This window comes from Parambassis ranga, chromosome 8, assembly GCF_900634625.1.
Source record: "Parambassis ranga chromosome 8, fParRan2.1, whole genome shotgun sequence".
NCBI classification, from domain to species: domain Eukaryota; kingdom Metazoa; phylum Chordata; class Actinopteri; family Ambassidae; genus Parambassis; species Parambassis ranga.
In genome coordinates, this window is record NC_041029.1 from 6254834 (window position 1) to 6282587 (window position 27754).

Genomic DNA, 27754 nt, shown 5'->3' on the forward strand with positions numbered 1-27754 from the left:
TTTGCCCGGGTCTGCTGTCGCCTCATTAGTAGAGGGGTAAAAAAAAATAGGAGAGAGAAGTTTAGAAGAGCTCTGTTCTACTGAGAGATGTCTAGGTACCACAAAGCAGCGATTGATGGTTACTTGGACCTCTTGAAAGAGGCCACGAGGAGGGACCTGAACTCCAAAGATGAGGACGGCATGACTCCCACCTTACTGGCTGCGTTCCACGGACATATTGATAGTCTCCAACTCATATGCAGCAGAGAGTAAGTGTGAAAACTCCTCTCTATTACCTGTGCTATATAGTTTTTTTTGACTAATCTAAAATGATGATCTACAGTATAGAGCCATGAATATTCACAGAGCTTGGTGAAATTAATCCCTGAAAATAATGTAATGATGTGTTTATATGAATTGGATTTTCTTACTACACCACTGTAAGCTGAAGCTTTGTTGCATTTTTAAGACTTTTCTCTCCCATGAGCTGAGCCAAATGTTTAATCAGCCATCCTGTAAAACAAAAGAGCCCTTCATGTATCCCCAGCACTCCACCTCCACCTCCCATTCAGTGCAACAAAAGAAGGGCTTGAAATCGAGCAAAGCATTCCGAAAAATGGGACTAATGCCTCAGCTACGTGGTCATTGTAAAACCAAACATTTCTAAAATGGCCATCACCACCATGAGCTGGGATTTATGACAAGTTGTAATCAGAACTTTATTGCTGTGAAAATGAGGACTTTAAATCTTCATAGATTACCAATTATCTACAATATCTAGCTGTATTCTCGCTAGATATTAGGCTTACATATGTTTAAAGACAAAGATTTGTTATTAGCTTTCCTGCTGGGACTGTCCTCGTGAGGACATGGTTGACCTGCTGTACAATTGATCCTAAAGCTGAAATTTATAGTAATAAAAATAATTATAATTGGCTGACATAGAAGATTGTGAAGACAGAGATAGTGTAGGTGGAGCGTTACCTTGTGAGTCACATGACAATGCATAAATTATGTATTTAAATAATACATAAAATTTGGACCACTACTGTCATTTCCACTTGTAGGTTGAGAAAAGAGGACAGAGAGACAGAGATTCCTTGATTTTAGAGGAAATGTGGAAAATTATTGTAAAAAAAAAAAATACAAATAAATAAATAAAGGTGTATCAGATCATCATTGTTTTTTCCTTTGTGTTATGCAGAGGAGATCCCAACATGAGTGACATCTGGGGAAACACACCATTGCACCACGCAGCAGCCAACGGCCACATGCACATCGTCAGCTTTCTCGTCAATTTCGGCGTCAACCTCTTTGCCCTGGACAATGAATTCCACACAGCTATGGACGTTGCCGCTTCTCGTGACCGTATGGACTGTGTGCGCTTTCTTGATGAAGCTGCCTCAAAGCAGACCAACCAGAATCCCAAAAAGGTTGCCAACCTGAAGAAGGAGGCCATCAAAGAGGCACAGAGACGTGTAAAGGAATGTGAGAAGGTGAAGAAGAAACACCAGAGCAAGATGGATAAGATGCACCGTGGAGAAGGCACTGCTGGGTCTGTTTCAGAGGCGGGTGTGGCACCAGTGATGTCAAGCAGCGCTGGCTTGGCCAACAATGAGCAGTTCTCAAAGCTAATTGCTTCAGATAAAACTGGCTCTCTCACAGCCCGGGTTAAAGGCACACTCCAGAAGAAGCTTGGGAAGAAAGACAAAGGTACACTTCAGAAGCCAGCAGGAGACGGGAACGTCATCTTCCTCAAACAGAATGGAGCCTCTGAGAAGCCAGAGTTTCTGGATGTCTTCAATGAACAAGATGAGGGCGTGTTAGATGAAGAAGGAATGGCAGGATATGAAGACAGTAATGACGAACCAGGACAAGTCAAACAATCCATCTTCAACCGGCCTGGCCTTGGAGGTCTGATTTTCATGAAGAAGATGGGGCTGGAATCAGAAGACATACCCAGTGGGAACAATGAAAGTCTTGGTTACCTCATTCAGAACAAGTTGTTTGAGGAAGACACTGCTGGCTTCGAGGACAGCGGTGATGCAGACCTTCCCTGGGAGCAAGAAGATCTAGGACTGGATGATGATGAAGATGAGGAAACCTCTCCTCTGGATGTTTTCTTGTCGGCCATCTCCTTGCCTGAGTTTGCACTCGCGTTCAGCAGAGAGCACCTGGACTTGGAGGGGCTCATGCTTTGCTCTGATGACGACTTGAGAGGAATTCGCATCCAGCTGGGACCCAGGAAGAAGATCCTGGAAGCCGCTGCTCGCAGAAGGAGTGTGCTGGAGTCACCTGGTACCATGAAGGACACCAGCTTGTGATAAAAAAATATATTTTGGATATTATATGACACTGTCCACTGTTGTTTGAAGAAATCATTAAGAGAAATCAAAATCACAGTGAGATTGAAAACAAAACAAATAGTGAAAAATAAAGTGTTTTGATACAATCAATAGCTGTTTTGATTGTGCTGTTGTACATTTTATTAAAATTACTTTGACCACCCACAATGTAATTGTCAAATAAACAATGTCAAAGCAAGCTCAAAATATCATCTGTTGAATTAGCTTTAATGATAATGTGAAACTTTGTCAAAGTTTGTTGTATCATTCTATTTGTTGATTAAGCATAATTCTTATTTACCTTCCTTAAATACAAATTAATCAAAAACCTTAAAAGTTAAAGACATGCAACATTGTTTTTCTTTGCAGCTTCACACTGTCACATTTACAACACACCTGAATGGAAAGCTGCATTATTCCAGCTAGAGTAGAAAATATAATGTAAGATATTAAAGTACAATAGGAAACAAAGAAAAAATATAAAATAACATTATAAAACATTACAAAAGTATAAACGGTAAATATCCTATAATGATTACTATTCAGGGTTATTAATCAATATAAGGGTTTATGGGAGATGGATTGATACTGAGAGTGAAAAGGCAAACCAGGATGTAAGGCCCCCCCCCCCCCTCTGACGTGAGGCATCCTGACGTGAGGCATCCTGACGTACAGCGTATGTGGGCGGGGCTTCCGTGAGAGCTATAAATGCTGTTCGTTAGCAATTGAAGCTGGCTTGCACTGTCTGTGTGGGAGAGTGTGTTTACACTGTGGCAGTCACGACTATGTGTAACAGGTAACATGGCGCGGTGTTGAGGTTGCTGGGTGTTTCTGCTCACATGTGTGTTCGCGGGTTGTTTGTGTTCTCTTGAAGTGACCGAGTAGTTTCAGTTCGAGACGCTACATCTGAGTTAAGCCTCATTAGTGAGACAATCTCGGGTCTTCTCTCCGCCTTGTTGCGCCTCTCGCTAGTTTTACATATTTTACTCCCAAAGGATAGTTAATGTTGTCCGAAATGAGGTGTTGAAGTCCAAATGTGCTTACTATCTTGTTCGTTGTGCGTCCCAGGCTTGGCTAACGGAGACAGATATGGCTGAAATAATGAGCGCCACTATGATCGCCACTATGAACGCCACCGTAGACGCCGACACTCCTCCTCCGGCCTGTCCGAACAGCGAGGACTACCTGTTTGTGGAGGCCAGGCACCCCAACACAGTCCTGCAAGGCCTCAACAGCCTGCGGCACAACAACGCCTTCTGCGATGTGACTCTGTGCTGTGGAGGACAGGAGTTCCCCTGCCATCGCATAGTGCTGGCTTCTTTCAGCTCCTACTTTCAGGTAAACGGATCTTAATCTACAGCTGTGTCAGGTGCAAGGATGACACCTCTCATCATGTGTGTTTTTTCTTTCTTATCTTTTTCCAGGCCATGTTTTCCACTGACCTGATAGAGTCCAAACAAGAGCGTGTTGCCATCAATGGTGTTGAGCCTCAGATGGTTGGCATGCTGGTGAGCTACGCCTACACCTCAGAGGTATACATCTCTAAAGCAAATGTGCAGGTAAGGAAGCTGTTCCGCTGTCACACTTTCATAAATAAGTTTGTGCAGAAAACTGATTTGAATCCGGTCTAGGCGCTGCTAGCAGCTGCCAATCTGCTGGATGTGATGGCCGTTCGAGAGGCTTGCTGTCGCTTTATGGAACGTCAGATGGATGAGATGAATTGCGTGGGGATTCACTGCTTTGCTGAGGCCCATTCCTGTAAGATGCTGGAAAAACGCAGCATGGACTACATTCTCGAACACTTCAGCACCGTGTGTCAGCAGGTGAGGGGCTGGTGGAAACTTGATCCTATTTTTAAAACTGTTCTTATTAATTTATCTAGGTGACAGCTAGACTCCAAGCTAATTTGCACCAGCCACCATAGTGTCACTGACCACGAATAATTCTGACATGATCCTGCGAGCACAAAATGAGGCGAGTCACTCTAGCTGAATGATGCTACAGGAACCCTGTAGCTGAGCTGTGTCTCTGTGAGAGCAAAGATGGAGTAGTCTCTAAACTCCCACTGTGTTGTCAACAGCTTAGGTAGATAACACGTTTTCTATTCTTCCCCAACACAGGAGGAGTTCCAGTCTCTGTGTGTGGACAAACTGACAGAAATCATTTCCAGCGACCTTGTCAATGTTCCCAAAGAAGAGATGGTGTTTGAGGCCGCCATGTTGTGGTTGAACAAATGTCCCTCTCGCAAACAGAGCTTTGAAAAGGTCAGATTAAATTTACTTAGGCTTGTATAATATTCTGTAGTACAGCAACAGATGTGTGTGTTTTTGATGTTTTGAGCCGAATGCACTCTGGCCTGTCCCTGGGTTAGGAGTTAGTAGTGTAAAAGAGCCCTCTGCAGCAGCTGTTAGTGTGAGAGAGCCATAAATCAAGGATAAGCTAAGCTACTTGTGAGGGTTGGCACAGGCCTGTAAAAGGACTCCTTTCTCAGTGGAGATTATGGTTGTTTTGCATCCTTTTGTGGGCCAGGTTGGGCTTAACATAACAACTAGCCATGTAAAAAAAGCAGCATAATAGACGGCATCTGGTCAACATAGTGTATTTAATTTCTTTACCATTACTAACACTTTATAATAGGTATGTTAGCCTCAATTAATCACATTTATTGTCCATTCTTCAAAGGTTCTTGAGCATATTCGCCTAGTTCTCATCAGCCCCTACTACCTCCATGACGTGATCGAATCTTTGGATGTGGTGAAGGAGAGTCAGGCCTGCCAAAGGCTCATCTCGGAGGCCAAGGATTACCTGCTGCTAAAGGACCGCCGTGGAGAGCTGTTCTGCCCCAGAGTGAGACCTCGCAGGTCAACAGGTAGGACATGCTCAGATCTACAACTAAGACATTCATTATTTGGACTAATAGAGGGACAACAAATTACTTGTTAGTTGCAGCTCTTTATGCTGTACCCTAACGGGATATGTAATAACATCTGTCTGAAGGCCAACAGGCCACGGCTCACTTCTCTCTGTTCCCTCTTCTCCTGTTGCCATGGCATCAGGGACAGCTGAGGTGATAGTGACGGTCGGAGGGGAGGATGATAAGGTGGTGCTGCGTAGCGTTGAGAGCTTTGATCCTGTGACTAATCAGTGGAAAAACCTTGCTTGTCTACCCTTTGCTGTGAGCAAACATGGGCTCGTCGTGTCAGGTTAGGTTAAAGCTTATTTGTGATTGCAGAGGTGCGGTACTCCATACTGTCCCCTCTTCCCATTCACTCCCGCTTCCTCTGTGTCTGTAGGATCAACGCTGTATTTGGCAGGAGGAGAGTTTCCTGATGGCTCAGCCAGCAGAGAGATGTGGCGGTATGACCCCTGCTTTGACTCGTGGATGGAACTTGCCCCCATGAATGTAGCTCGCTCTGAGTTGGGTAAGGCAGACTTACAGACTCCTTCTGTCATGTGCTGCAAACTTTTGAGCTTATGTTGGGCCACTTATCAAGTTCATGCAGTGGAAAAGGTGCTTTAGCAGGCTAAATGAGCTTCGTGTTGGTTAATTTTCTCACCTCGTCCTCTACTCTCAGGCCTGGTGATGCTGGACGGCTTTGTGTATGCAGTGGGAGGTTGGGAAGGACGCTCTCGTCTTGACTCAGTTGAGTGCTACAACCCCCTTACCGACTCCTGGCAGTTCACCGAGTCGGTCAAGATGGCTGTCACGAGTCCAGCTGTGGTGGCACTGGATGGTCTGCTCTATGTTACTGGTAAGAAGTCTAGGTCATGCATGTGGTTTTACAGAGTGCACTATGATTTTTACATTTGGGAAGAGGTGCAGATCTGCTGCTGTTACCTGTATGTCAAAATGTGTCCTGATAGGTGGTGCAGTTCTAGAGGACGGTGATGGCACAGACCTCGCACAGGTGTATAACCCTAAAACCTCAGTGTGGACAGAGATTGCCCCCATGCAAATAGCTCGTTCTGGTTCAGCTGCTTGTACACTCAAAGGAAAGATCTATGTTATCGGTAACGGCACTCGGCTCCGAATTTTTTATTTTTTTTCCCCCTCTTACTGAGTTGTCACTTACAGAATTGTGTTAAATATTTCTGTTTTAGGTGGATGGCATGCCTCAACAGAGAACACTGATAAAGTGGAGTGTTACAATCCTAAGACCAACCAATGGATTATGTGCGCCCCTATGAAAGAACGGCGGTACCGGCCAGGTGTTGCTGTGGTGGACGGCAAAATCCACGTCCTGGGAGGAGAAGAGGGCTGGGACAGGTGAGGAGGTTTTCAGGTGAACGTCTTGAATCTGATGCTTCGTTTAATGCTCATCACCTTTTGTATGCAGATATCATGACACTATTGAAAGGTACTGTGATGAAACAGACACGTGGGAGATCATTGGGGAGATGCCCACCAGTCGGAGCTGGCTCAGCTGCGTGCCTCTCAGACTGAGGAAAGACATCCACGTGAGCAGCTGCCCCGGGACGCCAAAAGACAACTGAAAAAAAAGGCGACTGCAGTCTTTAGTGTTTATTTGCCACTCTCCTTGGCAAGAGTTCACTGCAGAGCTCAGAGCTTCAAGTGAGACGTGATGCCTGGAAATTGCCACAGTGCTGTTTGAGCTGGTACGAGTGACAAAAAGTGGTTGGTTGTAATTAGTGAGTCTAACTCACTTGGGTCCGTGCTGTTGACGTGTGGTGCCAGAGGTAATGTCATCACATTACACAGCTTGGAAGTTACTGTGATCCACAACTCTGTGTCGGTACTAATGATGTGAAGATGCGAAGGGTGTCGTTAATATGTCTGAACACCTCAATCTGAAGGTTTCCCAGCCAACATGGTGTATTTTTGTTATGTTATGTATTTATTGGGGTGTGACTAGTCATGAAAGCAACTTTTAAACATGAGGCTCTGTGGGCCAAGAAAAATATAGTGATTATTTTTAAAGGTTAAATGTAAAAAAACCTCTAAATGTGAGCAACATTCTGTAATTTTATTTTCTATAATTGTCTTTACTACCAGTAACATGTTGAGTATATTTTTGTAATGTAGTGTGTCATGTATTTAACTGACTTAAGCTAGAGTGGGGTTGTAATAAAGATGTTTAATTCTTCTTAAGAACGCTGGAGTGTTTTTTCACCAGAAAAATGTAAACATGAGTTATGTGGTAATTAAACAGTTACTGATATTATTAGCCTCTGCCGGGGTTTCTAACTTTGTGAGAAGTTCATCTTGATTCGTTCAATCATCTTTGAGCAGCTCCATGCCGCGGTGGATTGTGGGTAACACGGCAGTCTACTGCCATAACTGTACCGGTCAGAAGGAGATAGTCAGGAGTCATGAGAGGAATCCGGTCTCTAAACGATTTGTCCGTGAGTCCCGTGTTTTCTCTGTTTTTTGTGACCCAGTGTAGCCCACTGTTTTTTTTTTCCTTTCTGCTTCCAAACCTTCCAGAAGTAGCTGTAGCAGCTAGCCTGTTGGCTAGTTAGCCTGCTAGGTGGCATGCTAACGCAGGTTTGCCTGAGACTCGTTTACACGGTGTCACAGCGAGTTAAGCAACATTTTCACCTTTGCTCGTTCATATGTACTGAAAGCCGTAAAATGTAAGTCCCATGGGCAAAGAAATGGTCCGTTGGCTCGGTCAAGGAGAGCCGCTTGTTGTGCTTCATGTGGTTTCTTATTAATCTGAAGGTCATTTCTGAACCCATGTATCCCCAAATGTTTTGAGCGAAGTGTCACAGGAAAGTCTTAATGTGGGCACAATTTGAGCACTTGAGTCGACACGCTGACAGTCACAAAGTTATGTTGACAGGATAAAGCGTGTGACTGCGGTCTCTGTGCTAACTCCCCTTCACACAGGTCATTTCATATCGCCGTGCTCAGTCAGTCCACTTCACAGGGACAGACTGACCGTCTCTGCTGTCAAAGCAAAGGATGATCAGTGGGAAACTGTATGAACTTTAATAAGACCGAAATTTTAAAATATTACCCCTGCAATTATTTATTGAGATGGTTAGAAATTAAACAGGCATATTCCTTAAATTACAGTGTTTCATATCTTAAGTGTATGAACTTGCTGACCTGCAGGTCATTTGGGTCATAGTGTCTGTAATATGAACCTGAGCCACTCTCACAGGACATCTTCCTGAAGAAATAAAGCACTTTCTTGTTCTTGTTATTGTTGTCATTGTTTAAAAAAATAAACCACTCTGGAAAAAGGTGGTATATAAGTTTAATGCTACTCTCTCCAACAGAAACGTTGCTATGCTTCAGCCAGTAGGAGCGGAGCTCTGACTGAACCCCTGTCTGTCCAGAAACCTTCCACAGCTGCTTCTTTCCCTCCCCAAAATGTTCAGGTAGGTGATGCTTTACAGTAGTTTTGTTTATGCATGAAGGTATATCTGTTTACAGGTGGGTTTCAGGCTTCCAGTAACATTTTCCTTTTGCTGCCTCAGGTGTCCAAGCTCCCAAATGGTCTGGTGATAGCGTCGCTGGAGAATTACTCCCCTGTGTCAAATATTGGTGTCTTTGTGAAAGCTGGGAGTCGCTATGAGACTGTGGAGAACCAAGGCGTCACCCATGTGTTACGACTGGCATCAAACCTGGTAATTTGTGAACGTGTGATACCTTCAGAAAACTGATGAACCACTTATGCAATCTTAAAAAACGCATGTCTTTCCCTTTGTAGACGACGAAAGGTGCATCTGCCTTTAAGATCTGTCGCAGTCTGGAAACAATGGGGGCCAGCCTGAGGTGAGTGAGTTCTGCACTTACTGCATATGCACACAGTTACACTTTTATTGTTATAAATAAATACCAATCTCCACGTGAACCAACTGTGTTGTCATTTGTTACCATCCAGCGTGACTTCATCAAGAGAGACCATGGTCTACACTGCAGACTGTTTACGGGATGACCTGTAAGTGATTATTTGTACTCGCTTCTGGGCTGTATTGTTGTTTTATTCAGTGTCCTCTGTGGTCACGTTGATGTGTCTGATCTGTCTGTGTTTAGAGATTCATTACTGGAGGTTTTGGTCAATGTGACCACAGCTCAGGAGTTCCGGCCATGGGAAGTATCTGACTTAACGCCCAGGGTGAAGATTGACAAGGCTCTGGCTCTGCAGTGTCCTCAGATAGGTGAGTAGTCGTGTTAGCTATGCCATTGAATCATTTGTATTTTAAGTATTGACTGTATTATTTAGTACTCTGCGGCTAGAAATTCAGACTGCTTTTCTACTTCCCTCCTGCAGGTGTTATTGAGAAGTTGCATGAAGCAGCATACAAAAATGCCCTGTCTAACTCGCTGCACTGCCCCGACTACATGGTTGGCCATGTCTCCCCTAACCAGGTATGAATGTGTATTAATCATAGGGTCTTGGAAAGGAACTATAGAGAATGATCTTTACAGAATTAGAACATATATGTTTACCTCAAATGGCTGCTTTCTGTGATTTTATTGGTGTTAGTTCTGACAACCAAAATCTGGTGTTCTGACATCCCTGTTAGCTATCATTAGTATAGATCAGTATTTGGTCTATACTAATACACTGTATATTGGTCTGTGTGTCTTTTATACACATCTCCTATTGTGTACCCTCTCCTGTAGCTGCACACATTTGTTGAAGACAATTTCACTACTGGCAAAATGGCTCTCGTAGGAGTAGGTGAGTGTTGCGTAGTCTGCGTTGCTTTGTCATAGATGCTCTCTTTTCTCAGCAGGCTTTGCTTATTTGTGCTCCGTTTCCTCATAGGAACTCTCAGATTATAGCAGTTTTATTGATATATCTTATTCGTGTATCCAGGTGTAAAGCATTCCGTCCTGAGGCAAGTGGGTGAGGGGCTCCTGAGTGCCCGTAGCGGTGCCGGAGCACCTGTGGCTAAAGCTGTGTACCGTGGAGGTAGGGGCTCATGTCAAAAACCAATTTTTACTCTGTTTAGAGGACATGCCGCTACTTTATTTTCACGGTGGCATTTTATGTGTAGGTGAGCTGCGAGTACAGAACAACAGCGAGCTGGTCCATGCACTGATTGCCAGTGAGGGAGGTGTGACGGGAACTGCTGAGGCTAATGCCTTCAGTGTGCTGCAAAGGATCCTAGGAGCTGGTCCTCATATAAAGAGGGGCTCCAGCATCACCAGCAAACTGAGCCAGGGTATTGCTAAAGCTACCACACAGCCATTTGATGTAAGTTCAGACATGGTCTACAATTAAAATGTATAGGTTTTGTCTCTGGCTGTAAGCTAACCTCCAGGTGTCTTGCAGGCCACTGCCTTTAATGCCTCATACTCTGACTCTGGCCTGTTTGGCATCTACACCATTGCACAAGCTAACTCAGCAGGAGAGGTAAGAGTCTGTGACTATAACTGCTGAGCTAAACTGCAGAATGCACTGAACACACTGCATCTGTCCATGCAGGTGATCAAAGCTGCCATCGCTCAAGTGAAAGGTGTGGCGGAGGGAAGCGTGTCAGAGGCCGACATCACCAGAGCAAAGTGAGCTCACCTACATAGACTTTGCACATAAAGCTCTAATGAACCTGTAATTTTCAGAGGATAAAAATGAGCTGTTCATAACTCTGAAATGTTTGACGCCTCTGCGTAGGAATCAGGTGAAAGCTGAGTATCTGATGTCAATAGAGAGTGCTGAGGGCCTGTTGGAGGAGATCGGTGCACAGGCTCTGAACACTGGATCGTACCAGGTCCCTGACGCTGTAGCCCAGGCTATAGATACCGTCACCCAGGATGATGTGGTCAAGGTGGGTGCCTTCCCTGGTAGAGGACAGTCTTTCATCATATGCTTCTTTCTTAAATAAAATTATAATTGCCAGACATCTACGTCATCTTAACATGTTTGTTAAAACTTTTTTTTCAGGCTGCGAAAAAGTTTGTGGATGGCAGCAAGACCATGGCAGCTAGTGGACAGCTCATTAATACACCGTTTGTGGATGAAGTATAGAAAAGTATACAAGCAGAGCTGGAGTTTCTGTTCATGGCTGTTCAGTAAAAAAAAAACACCAAGACCTCAAAGCCACAGCCTCCGGCAGCAACTCCACAGATGAAACCAATCATTTGTAATCTGTCCTACAATATCTGTGTGTATGCCACAACAGGGAGAGTCATCATACAATGTATGTTTATGTCAATTTAACTGTATATGGATGTAAATTAAAAATAATGACATCAGTTTGGCTGGCTTTAATAATCATGCACTATTTTCAACACCAAAACAGCAGTACTGTTACACTCAGCAACCAGAGGGGGGACCCAAAAGCACATATCTTCATTCATGTTTGAGTGTGTGAAACTAAGAGTTGCCTTTAATCCTCCCTAGAGAGGGTGTTGCTATTTTTAGTTTAACTATAATGCAACACTTCAAGAGAGTGGAACATGTATTCTCTGTGGATGATGTGGCCAATATCTGTTAGTGGGCTGTAGGTATTTTTAGGTCCACACACATACTGTCTTTAAACACTGGCGTTAAATTTAATAATTAATAAACTAAACATGTTGATAAGAATATGCTTCATCTAAAATACAGAGCAGTCTTAAAGCTATAGTGCAGGACATTTGTCTCCCTCTTCAGGTAGGGAGAGTAATTACACAAACATTTGATGTTTTGTGTTAGATTTGCCAGGATTGTGTGAACACACCTTGGATGTGTTGGAAAAACATGGCCTTTACTATGCCTCATCTCCATGGCAACAGAGTAGGAATGTCGCTTCAAACGCCATATTTAAAGACTAGAAGCATATTATAAAAACACAGAGCCATACATCATCATGTCAGGTTGAAATTAGAAACAAAGCTGCTGAATACATGGGGAAAAAAGACGAGCATCCTGCAGGGTGTTTCATCACATTATTATCACTGACCCTCAGTCCAGTCTGGGTGACCTGGGGGGGAGAAGACCCCCGTTTTTTTACAGAGTATCGCGAGAAGGGGGCGACTGACTCCCCTCCTGAACGTGAAGACAGAGCTGTGTGTGTGAGTGTTTTGTGACGCTGCGTGGGGGTGTCCGCTTGATGTCATTTAGTAAAACGGGAGGCAGAGCTAGTGGTGGGCATACGAGTGGAAAGCAAAACAATAGCGTTACCGATTTACCATCAACGGTGTTGGGCTCGTAACGTCGCTTTCGGATGGGAATACGCAGCGTTTGAAGCCGCGGTACCATCGCCCGGTGGTCCGGAGCAGGAGCAGAGGAGGGCAGGCTGGCTGGCTGGCTGGCTAACGGACTCAAAAGTACCAGATGCTATTCCAGCGGAGAAGGAGAACGGGCTCACATAAGCAAGAGAGGGTGATGGGTTCTCGTTTCCCAGACGGGTAACGCTTAACGGTCGCCGAAAACGCGGTTATTGCGAAGTGGTTAGAACTTGTTTTTCCTTCTTTCGCACCTCCGTTTGTGTGACATTGTGTGTGAAATGCTAGCGCAGTTGCGGTCTCGGCCATCGAGCAGCCTCTGGGCCGCAGCTCGGCACACCGAGTCCGAATCTGGGAAGTAGCTAAGCTAGCTGTCTGCTAGCCGTGGCTGTACCTAATGCTGCTGCTGCAGCTGCTGCTAAACGGGATCCGAAAGGCAACACAGGCAGTCCAGGGCCGCTGCGCTGACTGAGCTATTGTTTTACCTTTCTGGACTACAACGGGCATGTGAGATGTGATGCTTTTGTGTGTCGTGTTAGAGCCCTTTGTAGCTGGAGGCTCTCGCTTGCTTGAGGAGCTAACGTTGCTGCAAAATGCACATCAGAACCACAACAGCAGGCTCCTGTTGAAGGGGGCGAGGTTAGACTGATAACAGCCCACCCCGTGTCTCTCAACACCCGGGGGGTCACACTTGGACAACGACCACCTCCGGTTCCTTCCCCCCCCCTCACGGCATTCACCGCTTTGTTTGAGTTTATCCGATATGGATAAACTAACCATCATTTCAGGCTGCCTGTTCCTGGCAGCGGATATCTTTGCAATAGCCAGCATTGCAAACCCAGACTGGATCAACACCGGTGAATCAGCAGGTAAAGAGAAGCTAATGTTGTGTTTGTGTGTTGTTGTCTCAAAAAAAAAGCACATCCCGGCATCATGTTTGCTATCACATAGTCTCCTCAACAAAGACATGTCCTTTTGTGTGCAGGGCTTCATCTGCAGCATCATCTTTTGTCCCCCACAGCAGCACTGTGTTGTTGTTATTATGGTTAAATATGTTGAAATATCAGGATCAGCCATATACTTTCAGATGTATTGATTAGCACTGTGGATCCCTGCTGTAGGCCTGTCACCATTAATTATTATTTCATCTAATCTTTAATCTGCCTGGCATGAAACAATTACTCATAAGACATATTGGATGCATGAGGAGTACCCACTGATACCAGTCCTAGTGTCAGAGGTACAACCAGCTTTTATCTGTCAAATAGTTAATTGATTAGGAGATTTATTGGAGCACTAAAGGCAAAGATGGAGTTGAGGTGTAAGGAATCAGAGTAGATGTTTGTTTTAAGGCGTCCCTGCTGGTTTTAGACAGAAGCACGTGCTGCTACTTTCCTTGTTGTAGTTATAGTGTCACATTCAGGCTATTGATAGATAACTGCTACTCTTTGTTCCCTCTGCAGGAGGACTGCTTAGTAACTAGGTCAGGAAGGGTTCATCATCAGGCCTGGTGCACATATAGACTGTATTAACATAAGGTAATAATAGAAATGAAACGAGGACGTTGTCTTCCTCTAAATTGCACATTGAGTCTCTATTGTGCAGGCAGGCTCTGGACATTTTGCTTCAGTTCATCTAAACTTAGCACATTACAGCCACAAGTGAAGCTCCCAGCGACTTCACGCTGAGCTCCTCTCTTTCTGTACCTGCATGTACCAAAAGCTGAACCTTTGCTATATTTAAACTGCAGTGTTGTGGTGAGCGTGGGTGTTGTTAATAGAGAGGATGTCGTACAGCACTGGCTACTTTCCACCTCGCTGTCCCTCCTCTCACTTCTCCTTCACAGGTTTTTGCCTTTCTCTTTGAGGACTGATCTGTCCTGTCTTTAATGGGTTTTTTGTGAGACATCAGGAGTATTCATGTCCTTCACACGTTTGTTTTTTCATCATTTTAAAAATATGCCTGCCCCTGTCTTGGTGTGGATATAAATAGGTTTTGTTGTGGCCCATATTATGTTGTGTGTCTTTTGTTTGGAAAAGCAGTTTATTCTGTTGCCAAGTACACTTTCTATTTAAATTCTAGGTTGACTTCAGTGCTTATTTTCTTCACACTTGCAGTTTAACACCTCCAGTACATGGTTGATAACACACTGCATTGTAGTTTTAAGAAGATTTAAATGTAAAAAGACTTTGACTATTGTTATGTATTGTCTCCTATGCAGACATCAAGGTGATTTTTTAATGCTAAATTATATAATATAATGCTCTCTGAATTAACAGGGCCCTTTCCCACGGTTGCATTTAGGAACATTTTCACTGAGCCTTAAATTCTTAACACCTAATAATGTCATCAAATCTGATATTTCTTCCCTATATGCCGTGACTGTACATGTCACACAATTGACATCTTACTTCTCCATAATAATGTTTCCATTCATATAGTGAACCTGCTTCATAAATGTTAAAAGAGGAACTTGAAGAAAAGTGCTTCTCACACATACAGAACTCTCAGTTCTTACAAGCTGTAAAGACTTTTTCTGCTTTGTTGTTGTTATTGTGCCATTCTTCATCCTTTATATAACATTTGGTAAACCCACTAACAAAGCATGACCTCTAATCGGCGAGCAGAAAAACAAACAAAAACTTCACTAAACAAACCCTTATTGTTTAAAGTTGGGTGATATTTTTATTCATTCATGGTGCTTCAAAGTTATTTCACATGTGTTTGTTTCACCTTCTGTTACTGCTGGAATCATTGTAATGAAGCTGTAGTCTTTATATTCATTACCCCATTCCACAGACTGATGAATTGTTTAAGTTATTATAAAGTCGGAGACCCTAATGTCGAGTCACTTTTTATCATCCCCAATCAGCTGACCTCTGGTCTGTGGCTTTGTTGTCTTATCAGAGGGCTCGGTGCTCGACTGTCTGCCCTTGTGGGACCTCTGTGTTGAATTTTGGGTGGTTGTCTTTGTTGAGAACATTGACACGTTTCCCCACAGACAGCTAGAATTGATAAAAGCCTGTGTGTGAGGTTTTGTACCTCACGTTGTATTTTTATGTTTCTTGTGACATTATAAAGAAGACGTTAAGGCGGCATTTGCAGAAAGTCATTAGCTACTGATTGTAATTGTCCTCACTGATTGTAGAAAGAGTCACATAAAGACCCTGTGCAGAGACAGGCAAGATAAGTAGACCTGCTGTCACTCAACACGACCGAATAGATCCATGATGCTGTCCTTATTTCAGCATGATCTTCTCAAGTCCTAACAGCCAAAGCTGATTTCCTGTACTGAGCTTGAAGACAAAGCCATTGTTGTAGCAGTGTCAGATACAAACTGTGATTTTCCACAGCTCCACCAGCGACTGTCCTGCAGATACTTGCCACCTCAGTGGATGCCAGTCACTTTGTATGCGACCACACTGCTGTATTTCAGCCCCACTGTCTTTTTTAAAAATGTTTCATTCATTCATTCATGTCACCAGATCAAATCAACCAACGTCGCACTATCCTGTGATCACTTTGAAAGAGTTTGCTTGCATGCACTGAGCAACTGAAACAAAAGATCACAAGATGATAGTCATGCATTATCCAGACTGTTGGCTTAAAGTAATCAGCAGCTCCTGGAGACACGGAAAACACATTTTTTTATTTCAATTTTACATTTATATCATCTTGGTTTATTTCATCATGTTATTCTCAACAATCATTTGACATTTTCCCTGACAGCGGAAGATGTTTATTACTCCAAAGTGCCTGCTATTTAGTGTCACTTATGTAAAAATAAACACACAAATTCATTTTCCACTAAGCATGAAGAAGCTGCTTCAGTGCCAGCATCCTCCTGTTAAAGCATTCTCCATAGAAGCAGTTGATCATGACTTGGGTGTTCTGTTTTGACTTTATTAAAAAGAGAAATGATTGCATAACGCATGACTGAAGTGACATTTGCAGCACACAACGACTAGTGCGACTGTAGTTCTTGTGTTAAATCTGGCATTAAGTGTGCGAAATGGGAGACTGTTAAACTGTCTTATTTTAGGTATCCCTTTTCAAAGCACAAGGGCACACAGTGTCATTGATACGGAACAACTGAAACCAGGCAGAGCCGTATTCATCCAGTTACAAGGCTGCAGGGACAGCAGTTTAGCCAAAACGGTGGCACAGACAGGCAAGGATAGTAACATAGTGATGTGACAGTGTACACCAGCTCCTGGTTAATAACATTTGATGTGGTTATATGCCACTAAATGTGTTTTCTTTGTCATATAGAAATCTGATCATGTTGTCATATTGGTCTATTATCTATCAGTTCCTAATTCTCCCATTCCCATTAGCATCTATAGGAGACTGTGGTACTTTTTTGGTACAGTAGTATAACGATTGGTATGGTTTAGGAGAATGAACAAAAGATACATGAGAGCTAACTGGTATGAAGATAACTGTTGAAAAGTTGCATTTGGTACGTTGACACTGTTCCAGTGCAGTAACTGCCACTCTTTGCAAAATGATCTTCTTAGCCATGTGTTATTTGTAGTATTGCTTTGTGTGTGTGTTACATCAGAATCAGAAATACTTTATTAATCCCAGGGGGAAGTTGCTTACATTTTGTCATCATGGATTTTTCTGCTTTGGTATTTATGCAAGTAGGTTAGGCCATCCCCTGTAACATAAAAGAAAGTCCAGCAGCTGCTGTTGGCTGTTTTCGCTCGCCTGCTTGCCGCCCACTACAGTTCAGAGGCCCGTTTGACTCATCCTTCCAGAGCGTACAAACATCAGCAACCCCTGTGCTCCACTAATGATAGCATCGTCATGCTGAAGATGAGCAGACACCGTGCCCATTTCCTTTCATTTGGGCCGAGACGTGGTGAGAGGAGTATTTTGATCATGGTGTGTGCAGCGCTGACTGCAGGGTAACAGGGCATGACGGGTTGTGTGCAAGTGAGCGTGGCCTCCAAATGAAGAATGGGCCCATTATTTTCTATAAATGAGAGACTCAGCCAAGATGTTAGTAAACTAAACATAATGCATTACACTGACATTACAGCGAATGCTTGTGTTGTAGTTTAAAAGTGGAATATCTCATGTTAGAGAGCAAACAAAGCTTTATATATATGTGTTGTGTGATTATCAGTAAGATTTGACTTGGAGCAGTTTGTGTGGTGCTCTTGCTTTGTTGAGTTGTTTACCTGTGTCGGTGTGCCATAGCGTGCCTGCCTGCTGTAGGGCAGGAATTCCACAGAGAGCCAGTGAAACAGCAGGAAGCCAGAAGATTCAGGGGAAATGGTCATAAACTGGTGCCATTAACTGCTGCATTTAGACTCTTACCAGCACCAGCTTCGTCTGCCTCCCGTGTTTTTCATTTGTTCAAGGTTACTCTGCAGTATGGAGACAGATTTAGGAAAGACGCCATTGAGCTGTAGCCATTGATGTTTTATTTTGAGCCATGACGTACTTTTTTTCTATTCGGTGAAGCTAAAGGTCGAAAACATTCTGTACTAGTTGGTCTTTATCTGTAGTTAAATGGATGCACATTAATGGTATGTTGTGTCTTTTAACAGCAGATTAAAGATTCAATGTATAAGTTGAAGCCCACAGACAGACAGGGTGTTTTCTTGTGAGGCATTGTTAGGTTGGATGGGAAGGGCTGAGGCTGGTTACAAAAAAAGCAGTGTTTTCATTGGGTGTTATAAAGGGGGACAGGATTTCCTCTGTATAACTCACCACGCCCCCAAGACCAATAAGAAGACTTTTCTCACACAGGCTTTGGTGTTCTGTTTGGATTTGAGCCATCTAGCATCATGTATTTGATCCACAAAGGTCGCTTGCTTCACCAGGCTGTAAGAAGCATGAATCCTCCTTTAGTTGTGCCACCCTATTCTAACGGACTTCTGTGTGATTGACGTAGTACAAAGGCAGACACTGTAGACAGTGAGCTGAGCTGTATAACTCACCTTCTTCTACATTAGGCCACAAACTTATCTACCACCTCCTATAATACACTGACCTTTTGAAATTCCAGCTTGCATACTTTTCTCCCGCTCACGTCCACCCACCTGCATAGCCACTGCTGAACTTTCATGCTGAAGCCCACACAGGCCTGCCTTTTCAGTGAATGGGTTATTTTGTGGTCAGTGGTAAACACTTGGAGGAGGCAATTGTGTTTAAGTGTTATTCAGAGAATGAGTACTTAAGATTTACTATAGCCAGATACTCCATTTATTTATTTTAGTAGTACATAGTTTGACCTGTCATAACAGTACAGAGCTGTCTTTCTATGCAAAGGTCTTGTGCAGGAGAACACGTGAGGTGTTTGTCTGACATGGCAACATGGATGTAAAGAGTCAGGATTTCAAAGTGTTTTGCAGGGATGGTTTAGTTATGGCTGTCTATAGAGTGCTGCTGCACCCTCTGTGGTTCATCACTTAGTAAGTGTTCAAACCAAAGGCAGAACTGTAAAGCTGTGCTTTAAACCTCTCACACTCACTTTGAATGAGCACTACTACCTCTGCAGTCTATCATTGAATCAGTCTTTCATTGGCCAAGACCTGTGATCAGCAGCAGTGTGACACAGTTCTGCTTACTCAGGTAGAACGTCCCCTTGAGGACAAGCTCTAATTGAATGGCGTGTGCCAGAATGGCTGTTCCACTGGAGCGGGGCCCTGCTCTGAGTGCTGGCCCTCACACTGCCAGAGGTTTTTGCTCCATTTCTCTGTTCAGTGACAGACAGGAACATTAAGTCATGTTTTGAATTGCAGATGTGCACATGGAGGGTGCTTTAGCAGAGTGTGGAACTGCTTCCAAAGACCTGGTCCCAGTTCCAGGCAGCAGAAACACTAATGGTCAAAACAAAAGTTGATTTGATCTAATGATAATAATCATGGGTTAAAACAGTTGAATTAACATGAGCTCTTATCCTCTCTCTGCAGGTGCCCTCACTGTCGGTCTTGTGCGGCAATGTCAAACAATCCACGGTCGAGACCGGACCTGTATCCCGCCGCGGCTGCCACCAGAGTGGGTCACCACGCTTTTCTTCATCATCATGGGCATCATCTCCCTCACAGTCACCTGCGGACTGCTGGTGGCGTCACACTGGCGCAGAGAAGCCACCAAATATGCACGCTGGATTGCCTTTACTGGCAGTAAGTGAACGACATTCACACGGAATGAAATAGTTTTACTCTACTAGACGCGCCTTCAGCACATTTTCCTCCCAGAGCTTTCACACTTCCATCTTTGTCTTGAGGCCTCTGTCGTGACCTGTTCTCTCCGAGAAAATCACCTTCAGCACATTAGTGAATTCATACTGTGTGAGGCTTGGTTGTGTTGAATCAGCTCGGCTATGCGCTGCTCATTTACATGTGCAGATGACTTGTGATGTCAGAAGCATCAACAGGACCAAAGTGTGTTCATGTTTCTGGGAGTGATGTGTGGCTCCTTGTGTGTATTTGCATATTTGAGAATTGTATTTACATATTTGACAACTCCTTTTGCTCCCCTAAGCTTGTTTATTGAATAATGCAGCTTGTCTGGTACGCAGTGGGTGGCTTATGTGCCACAGTTGTTTCTCTAGTGTTTTATCTCCCTCTTTGCCTCTGAGCACTGCAGCTCTGTTTTTTTTTTCTCCCAGACATGAGTTCTGTGTAGATGTGTTTGATAATAACTCAGCATCCATCTCGTGCACTGTGGCTGGGCTGGTTTCGTAAGGCTGTGTGGGAGGATGAAGTTTGATTGGTCAGTTAGTTGAGGGAATAGACAGCCTTACAGCACAATCATATCGAAGGTGAATTGCAACGTGAAGCCACAGCGTTGTTGTTAGATTGTTTGAAAGCTGTTTTTTTTTAAGTACCTTGTTGATTTGCCTAGGTGCAAAATTTGGTAACACATCCTAATCACTTGAATCTTAAATCCCTCCACAAGCTGGTGGTCCGGTAATCAAATGTCTGTGTCACAAGCTAAACTGGAGGCAGTTGAGTCATTGTTTAACGCTGCAACGCAAAAGAAAGCAAGGAGGTTTCCATGGCAACTGTGAGCAACTGTGTCACCCTTGGCCCCTTGCAAAGCTTAAGCTGGCCACATTACAGGAGGTATGTTACCTGGTTATTTAATTTTAATTTTCATTTAAAGGAGGCAAGCAGGGAGATAAAGCCAGAGGGAGGAAGTGCTACTTCTCCTGGCTCTGATGGCAAACATGTTTCTGCTGCTGGCTGTGAGAGGAGGGAGAGGTTAAGTGATAAAATCATGTAGCAGCCCGTGAAGATCTGAGTGAATAATCATGTCCGTAGAGGTCAAACGCTAGTGGCTGTTAGGAAGTGATAAGTGGACATCGATGTAAAGACACAAATGGAAAGGGAAGAGAGGAATAAAGTGAAATCAGGTTATTCTGGACGAAGGTTGAGAGGAGGTGGGCAGGCTGTAGTGTAACTGGCTTACAGCCATCAGCACTTGAATGGGCAGTATTGTGTGTGTGTCATCTTTTGGGTCTAGAGCAGATATCTAAAACAGCATAATAGATTGAATAAAGATGACACTATGGTTGTCCATGAGGTCCCATCTGACACGTTTTGGACTGTCGCTGTTGTTTTTTATTCACCTTTTGTCAGGTTTACACATTTGAAGACTTCTTGGTTAGGTTTAAAATGATTTTTACCTGCACAAACATGGCGTTAGCTATGCAAACATCCGTCTTTCAATCCTTTCAAACTCAAACATTTCATTTTTGAACTTGTTTTCACTAAAAAACAAACTGGCATTTGCCTTATGTGACTTTAATAATGGCTGCTAAAGGATGACATCACAGCCTGACAGATTTGTGATGCACAGCAATGTCTGCAACATCGAGTGCGTTTAATGAGGAGCACCAGCCTCTTTAACATCACATTAACAAGCTGTGCAGGTCTCATGGTTCTTGTTAACGGTGTCTGCGCAGATTAAACACATTGTTTATTAGATCATCTTGTCAGGAATTACACATGATGGCTTTATTAGAGGTAATACAGCACCTCTGTAACTGCATCTCCCAGCCTCGTTACCCACCGTGTCTGTTAGAGCAGCTCCTTTTCACCACTTCAAACATTTCATGGCGAATTTTAGGTTATTTTTATCCGACTGTGGACGTGGTAAAACTGGCAGCGCTCCACAGATGGCTCCATGTAGGAGAGACGCAGCATTAGTGCCTTTACAGGCTCTGGTACATTACCTCAGACTAACAACAACATGTTTTCTCAAACGTTGAGAGTCATAATGATACCAGAGGAAAAAGTAGGAAAATTGAAGCGAACAACAAATTATTTATTTGTTCATTTATTCGAGTTGCTTGTCGTTTCTAACGGTCCAGCATTTCAGGAAAATCATCTCATGGTAGGAAACTGTAACTGCGACTGGATTGTGATCAAGGCTTCATATGTCATTAGTTCAGGCACTCAAGAGAAGCCACGGACCATGAAGTGCACTTCAATTAACTCAGCGGTGACGCTTGCAGGAATAATGCTGAGCCGTGTCTTTGTGGCTGCCTTTTTTTAGCTCTTTAGCATCCTTTAACAATCGCAGCCCTGCACACGGCCAGAGTAATGAGCAGGCATAAATATTAACCTGCGCCTGCCTTGTGATGCAAGTTTACCAAGTAGTTTGCATCGAGTCAGCACAACATGCCGTGGCTATCACAGGACTGTTTCTGTTTTATATGATTTTATGTGCAGGCTAAGCAGTGAATTTTAATTGCAATAGCAACTGACAGGACCACTGTAAAAATAGTTTATTTCAGAATCCAGTAGCTAAATGAATGCCACAGTCAGTCTTGTTCAGATGAGCTTCTTGGTTTGTATTTTTACTGCCCACCCTTTACAAGATGTAATCTCTTATCATTTTAGCTGAATTAATCTTGTTATCATATCTGCTGCAGGGACAGTATTTTGCTAGTGAGAGCCTGCTAGCTGCTACATTGCATTGAAGTTACTTCATAATAGACCATTGTAATTGAATAATCAAGTAGCCAGATGAGACCCAGCTTTCCTGATTAATGTAATATTGTTGTTTTTTTTGTATTAGCTGAGTTAGCAGATGGGAAGCTAGCCAATCCAAGTCTGACCCAAATATATCTGATTTGTGGCTCTGCAGCATGAATGAGAACAGTCAGGTCGGGGGCCATGCTGTTGCAAAAATGCAATTTCCCCATTGTGGGACTAATAAAGGTTTCCTAATCTTAATCTGAATGCATTTGCATAACAGATAACACGTGACACTCATGAATATGAACTGTCAAGACAGGCTAATGTAATATGTGTTAAAAAAAAAATCAGAATTGAACCAAGTGGCTTGTAATGTGAACATAGCCTTAGGTTATTGCTATGCTACAGTGGGCTCTTTTAGTTTATAGTCCAAGGAGACCATTCTACTTCACAAAACAGTTGAGGGAAGTATTAATGAGATTTTTGCTAACCATCCATCGACAAGGCTGTGTAAACAGGCAAAAGCCAGAAATGGCTTTTCAAGCAGCCATCAATTAAATTGCACACTGTTACCACAAGGCCACAGGTCCTTTTAATACCTTGTGATAGAATTCTGCCTAACAACATCATTCTGAATTGATTTAGCACACACTAATAATTGATTCGGCTTCAGACAGACAAAATTCTGGCTTTAGTGAAAAGCTCTTTGATACATTCAGCGAGAGTTATTTTTAATTAGACGAGGCTTCTACACAGCCATTGATGTGTTATTCAGAAGTCACACAGCTTCACGTCACAGTGTGTTACATAAACAGACAGAGCTGGACCTCAAGCTTTACTTTTCAAAGGAAATAAGAAAATAGTAAGGGCTTTGTTTTTCAGTCACAGGACAGTTAACTGGATCATCACTTGATTTATACAAATCAAGAGAATTCATTATAATCATCCTTACTAACTTTTTCTCGCTCTCTGTTTCCTTCCAGTGATCCTGTTCTGCATGGCGGCGCTCATCTTTCCAATAGGCTTCTATATCAATGAGGTGGGAGGCCAGCCCTACAAGCTGCCCAACAACACAGTGGTCGGCTCCTCGTACGTGCTGTTTGTCCTCTCCATCTTCTTCACTATAGTCGGACTGCTGTTTGCAGGCAAAGTTTGCCTCCCGGGCTGAGGACTTGATCGCGCTCGCCTCTGGACTGACACAAGAGGCGGTGAAAATTTAATGGGATTTACACGAACACACAATGACTGAAAATCAAAAACAACTAACTCTGGCCAGAAGGTCTGAAACAGGGAAGTCTCTGCTTATGTGTCAAGGGACCGCAGCACTACGGAGTACCTAACTGCTAAAAGACGAAAACGAATAAATAAACAAAACACTAAAAGGAGGACACGGGCACAAAGGGCTGGAGGAGTGTGAGAGACGCCAGCCGAGGCTGCTGCAGCGCCCTGCCACTGTTGATTTAAAATATGGCCGTCTCTCTGTTGTTGTTCTGTTGGAAAGGGTGCTTAATGTGCCGCTGTCATGGCAACCACGGCCACAATGCTGGCGCACATTTCTTGAGGACCACTACAGCCGCTCCTCGACTTGATTCCCGGCCGTCCGCCCTGCTGCCCTCAGCACACATCTGCGCCGTCAGTCACAGCCGCTCCTGTTGCTATTTTTGGCTTCTCTTAGCTATTTTCAGTTTTGTGTTTTTCTGTTGTTGTACAATTTGTGTTCTTGTTTTTTTTTTTCTTCCATCTTCTACCCCCCCACCACCACTTTCCCACTGAAGTAGTCAGAATGTTCTGGAGATTCACCGAGTTGAACCGTAGGAGGGAAATGGGGATGGGGCTCTGCCAGCTTGGCTTTAGAGCAGGGCTTTTTCTCGCCTGTCACTACACGGCCCCAGGTGTGCAGCTGAGGACCGCAGCTGTAATCCCATCTGTCTGCACCCAGGCTGGGGCCGCTGTGGGTGAGAGGGACATGCAGGTGTGCTGCTTCCTCCAGCTTAGGAGCTGGTAGCTGCATGGGGAGACATCCCCCGGGCAGCGAGCATCATAAAGGAGAATGCCACTCAGTGTAAGACCTGTCATAATGTTAGTTATATGGAGTATTAGTGAGCGCAAACAGCTGTTTTGCTTAGCTAAACCCATGATGCTAAAACACGTCACTTGCCAATAATAAAGACTGTGAATTAAAACGATAATCATTTAGTATTTGTAGTATAACTATTATCGCTAAAGCTTCAGTGCAGAACCTTTGCACATAATCTGTAGAAATTTGATGAAGACTATAAAACCAAGTTAATCTTTCTCTATGTAACAGTATGCATCTGCTTTAACAAGAGCAGCATAAGAGAGACAACTGTAGGATAACCTAATGCAATGTCAGAGAAAAGTATCTGACGCTTTAAATTAAAAACAAATCTCCATCATTTAAAACCAGGAAGTGATAAATCAGAAGGACGAATGCAACATTGCACTTTTAGAAGTGGTTACAAAAATACAGATTAAAGATGGAAATCATCTGTAATGAGTAAGTCGCCAGTGGGGGTCTTAAAATTAAGCCTGTGAATAGAAACCTAAACATATTTTGAAGCTTATTAGTGTTATTAGTGTCATTTTGCTCACTGCCAGCAGGGGGAGACAAAGGTTCTGCTCTGTAGCTTTAAGAACAGCCACATATACACTGGCTTTAAAAGTGTTTTCTAAAAATTCACTGTGGTGTTCAAGTTTCAGGGGCTTAAGACATCAGAAAGTATTGCATTTTATAAATGGTAGTAGAAGTAACATGGTGTGAAAATCGGTGGTATTCTCCTTTAATGTCAGACGGGAACTAAGCGAGCTAAGAGCATCTTTTTTTTATGGGTTTTGTTTTGTGCAACAGTGAAGGCAGTGAAGGGACTGCAGGTCAGGTCCATGCATGGAAGCTGTGCCTCCGTGTGCTGCTTGTGAGGTCTGTGAATGTAGCACGCACACACACACACACATATATACACACACACATTTACAACCACCACACTTTGTCTGCACTGTGTCAATCAACAGAGCCTCAACTAAATACTTATTGTCACACGGCCACTTCGTTATCCTCAGAGTAAACATTAAGTGACAGATGTAAAAACATAACTCTAATAACTAGTCATTGCAGCTCTTTTACATATTTATATACACATTTAATGTACATGTTTACACTCAACAAGCTACTGACACCTAATCCTTTTCTGAAAGTGTGTGTGCGTGCGTGTGCGTGGTTGAACTAGTTACGGTCGCTCAGTCATGAAGTCTTAGAGTTTTTCGTTTCAGTTTCCTGCTCAGCTTTTCTTACCCTCTTGGTCTGATGATATATACGGCTAAACTTATACACTCTGCAGCGCCCTACCTTTTGGTTGGTTTAGTATTGTGCCATGACCTGTTTTTGTTTAATAATGTACAGACACAAAAGGCAGGATCTCTGTATTAGGAAGCACTGTGCATTCAACAGTATAGGTAACAGACATAGAAGCACTACAAATGTATAAAAAAAGAGAACTTCTTACCTCATTTTTTTGTTTTTGTTTGTTTGTTTCTCCTGTTATTTTCTAATGGTGGCAACGAGTGTGCCCTCTAATATGTCTCTTGCCTTGATCGGATGTCTACACATAAAGCCTATGGACATAGGAAATTATTTATCACTGAATAAAAAGATAAAAATGGGTGTGTGTGACTCTGACACAGTCTGTGTTGTACTTTATTTGAAGTAATTAATCTTTTCTGATTAATTGAATGTTTTCCATTTACCAATACGTTTAACACATAAATGTCCCCCTCGAGCCGTCATTGCATTTTCTCATCCAGTCAGTGGACTGAGTCTCCTTCGTTTATGTGTCTCTTCCTCCCTGACCGTGTGCTGCTGAAGATTAAACAGCGTATTCCTCCGAGGACGCTGCCTCCATTAGCCTCTCGGTGACCTGCGGTGCGGAGTCGAGCTTGAGTGGTGTTTCCATTTAGGATTTTAGAAGGTCACAGTAATTCAGCTCAGTGGATCACATCAGTCCACTGCACTCTGCTCTCTGAGGACAGCTGGGGGACATTTGAAGAACTGCAGAAAAAAATGTACTGATTAAATTTTGATCTTGACTTTTATGCAGAGTCTTGGTAATCCGACCACATGAATAAACCATGCTAACATGATGCTAACTGGCACGAAACACAGTTGTGGTGGGGTTTAACTATTATTATTACTATTTTACTAGTACTTTGGTATTAGCTACAGGGTGCTGGCTGCAGTTCACCACAGTGACCACAGGTGTCACTGTTGTCAAAGGTTGTCTTCCTACTTCCTACGTTTTCTGCCTTTTGACAAGTGGTGTATGTGCTATAAAGTCATGTGAAGTTTACTCATAGATTTTCTCATTAATTTGTAGCGATCATACATTTTCTTTCTTTTGTTTTTTTAACCCTCGCTGACAGTGTTTGCATATAGATTACCCAGTATGTGGTGCCAAAATAAGAGTGCCTTAACTTGATTTAGTCTGGGCCCCCCTGATCGGCTCTGATCAGTTCTCTGTATCCAGATGGAGAGGAGGCTTTTGGGGAAACTGCTGCTACTTTGCCTTCATTAGCCTCTTTATTAGCTATGCATATATTAAAACATGGATTTCATGTATTTGGATCTGAATTAAAACCAGCAGCAATTCAGGGTGGATTTCCTCTCGCTCTCCACACCTCATTATGTTTAATTATCAGTTTAAGAGGATTGTGTTAAACTTACTGCCGTGAGCTCAGAATTACTGTATAATTTTGTGGAAATGTCCATCATTTAACAAGTCGGCCATTTGTTTTTTGTTTTTTTTTCAAGTTAAATACAGTGTAAGTGGTGTTTTACTGTGACATACAGTGAGTTGTGGAAGCAGTGAGGGAATTCTCAGCAGCTGGCTGCAGCGCGGCGTCGCATTGACCGCTAAGATACATTAATGTACTGGTGTGCTGTCAAGCTCACTTAGATGGCAATATGGCCAACATCTGTTTATGAAAGGCTGCTCCTGCTCTCTGGGAAGTCTGATTTGATGATGATAATGTCTTCTACGTGTCAGTCTGTCTGCTTTGGAGGAGCAATTTGTCAATGTGCAGGTTGAAAACACTCATCTATAAACACATATGCATGGTGTTGCATAGTTATCGAGCTAGTGAGTCAACGTATTGTCCAAGTTATCCTTAGTCCAACAACAGAGGAAGGAGTACTTTCAGTTACCTGTGTTTGTGTCAATCAAACAACCAACCTTCAGTTTTGTTCCATCACAACAGAAGAACGGGGGCTCTTAGTGTTCTAAGATCCGGCCTTGCAGCTCTGCGTATGTACTAAAATGACACTTCAAGATTTTACACAAACA

The 27754-nt window shown here is 43.2% G+C and overlaps 4 protein-coding genes across 5 annotated transcripts; all 4 read left to right on the top strand.

Annotated features, from left to right (window-relative positions):
- Position 1: 1 nt before the first annotated feature.
- On the top strand, positions 2-2482 carry anks4b (ankyrin repeat and sterile alpha motif domain containing 4B). Its single transcript, XM_028412554.1, has 2 exons — positions 2-248; positions 1184-2482. Exons 1-2 carry the CDS (start codon positions 88-90, stop codon positions 2301-2303), a joined length of 1281 nt encoding a protein of 426 aa, XP_028268355.1. The 5' UTR covers positions 2-87; the 3' UTR covers positions 2304-2482.
- A 505-nt stretch (positions 2483-2987) lies between these two features.
- Positions 2988-7312, top strand: LOC114439825 (kelch-like protein 20). 2 transcript variants are annotated; one of them, XM_028412006.1, is made up of 12 exons: positions 2988-3120; positions 3393-3662; positions 3749-3883; positions 3956-4147; positions 4445-4588; positions 5007-5193; positions 5369-5527; positions 5618-5746; positions 5900-6076; positions 6189-6335; positions 6426-6591; positions 6662-7312. In XM_028412006.1, exons 2-12 carry the CDS (start codon positions 3414-3416, stop codon positions 6816-6818), a joined length of 1842 nt encoding a protein of 613 aa, XP_028267807.1. In that variant the 5' UTR covers positions 2988-3120; positions 3393-3413; the 3' UTR covers positions 6819-7312. The 2 variants fall into 2 exon arrangements, with proteins under 2 accessions (XP_028267807.1, XP_028267808.1); XM_028412007.1 differs by having other exon boundaries at positions 5381-5527.
- Positions 7313-7574: 262 nt separating this feature from the next.
- uqcrc2a (ubiquinol-cytochrome c reductase core protein 2a) lies at positions 7575-11328 on the top strand. The gene is made up of 14 exons (XM_028411714.1): positions 7575-7688; positions 8571-8672; positions 8772-8921; positions 9005-9069; positions 9179-9235; positions 9331-9455; positions 9569-9666; positions 9925-9982; positions 10121-10216; positions 10302-10501; positions 10580-10660; positions 10733-10809; positions 10919-11072; positions 11189-11328. Exons 1-14 carry the CDS (start codon positions 7656-7658, stop codon positions 11270-11272), a joined length of 1380 nt encoding a protein of 459 aa, XP_028267515.1. The 5' UTR covers positions 7575-7655; the 3' UTR covers positions 11273-11328.
- A 957-nt stretch (positions 11329-12285) lies between these two features.
- On the top strand, positions 12286-26034 carry mosmoa (modulator of smoothened a). The gene is made up of 3 exons (XM_028413085.1): positions 12286-13322; positions 19383-19595; positions 23384-26034. Exons 1-3 carry the CDS (start codon positions 13217-13219, stop codon positions 23566-23568), a joined length of 504 nt encoding a protein of 167 aa, XP_028268886.1. The 5' UTR covers positions 12286-13216; the 3' UTR covers positions 23569-26034.
- The last annotated feature ends 1720 nt before the right edge of the window (positions 26035-27754 follow it).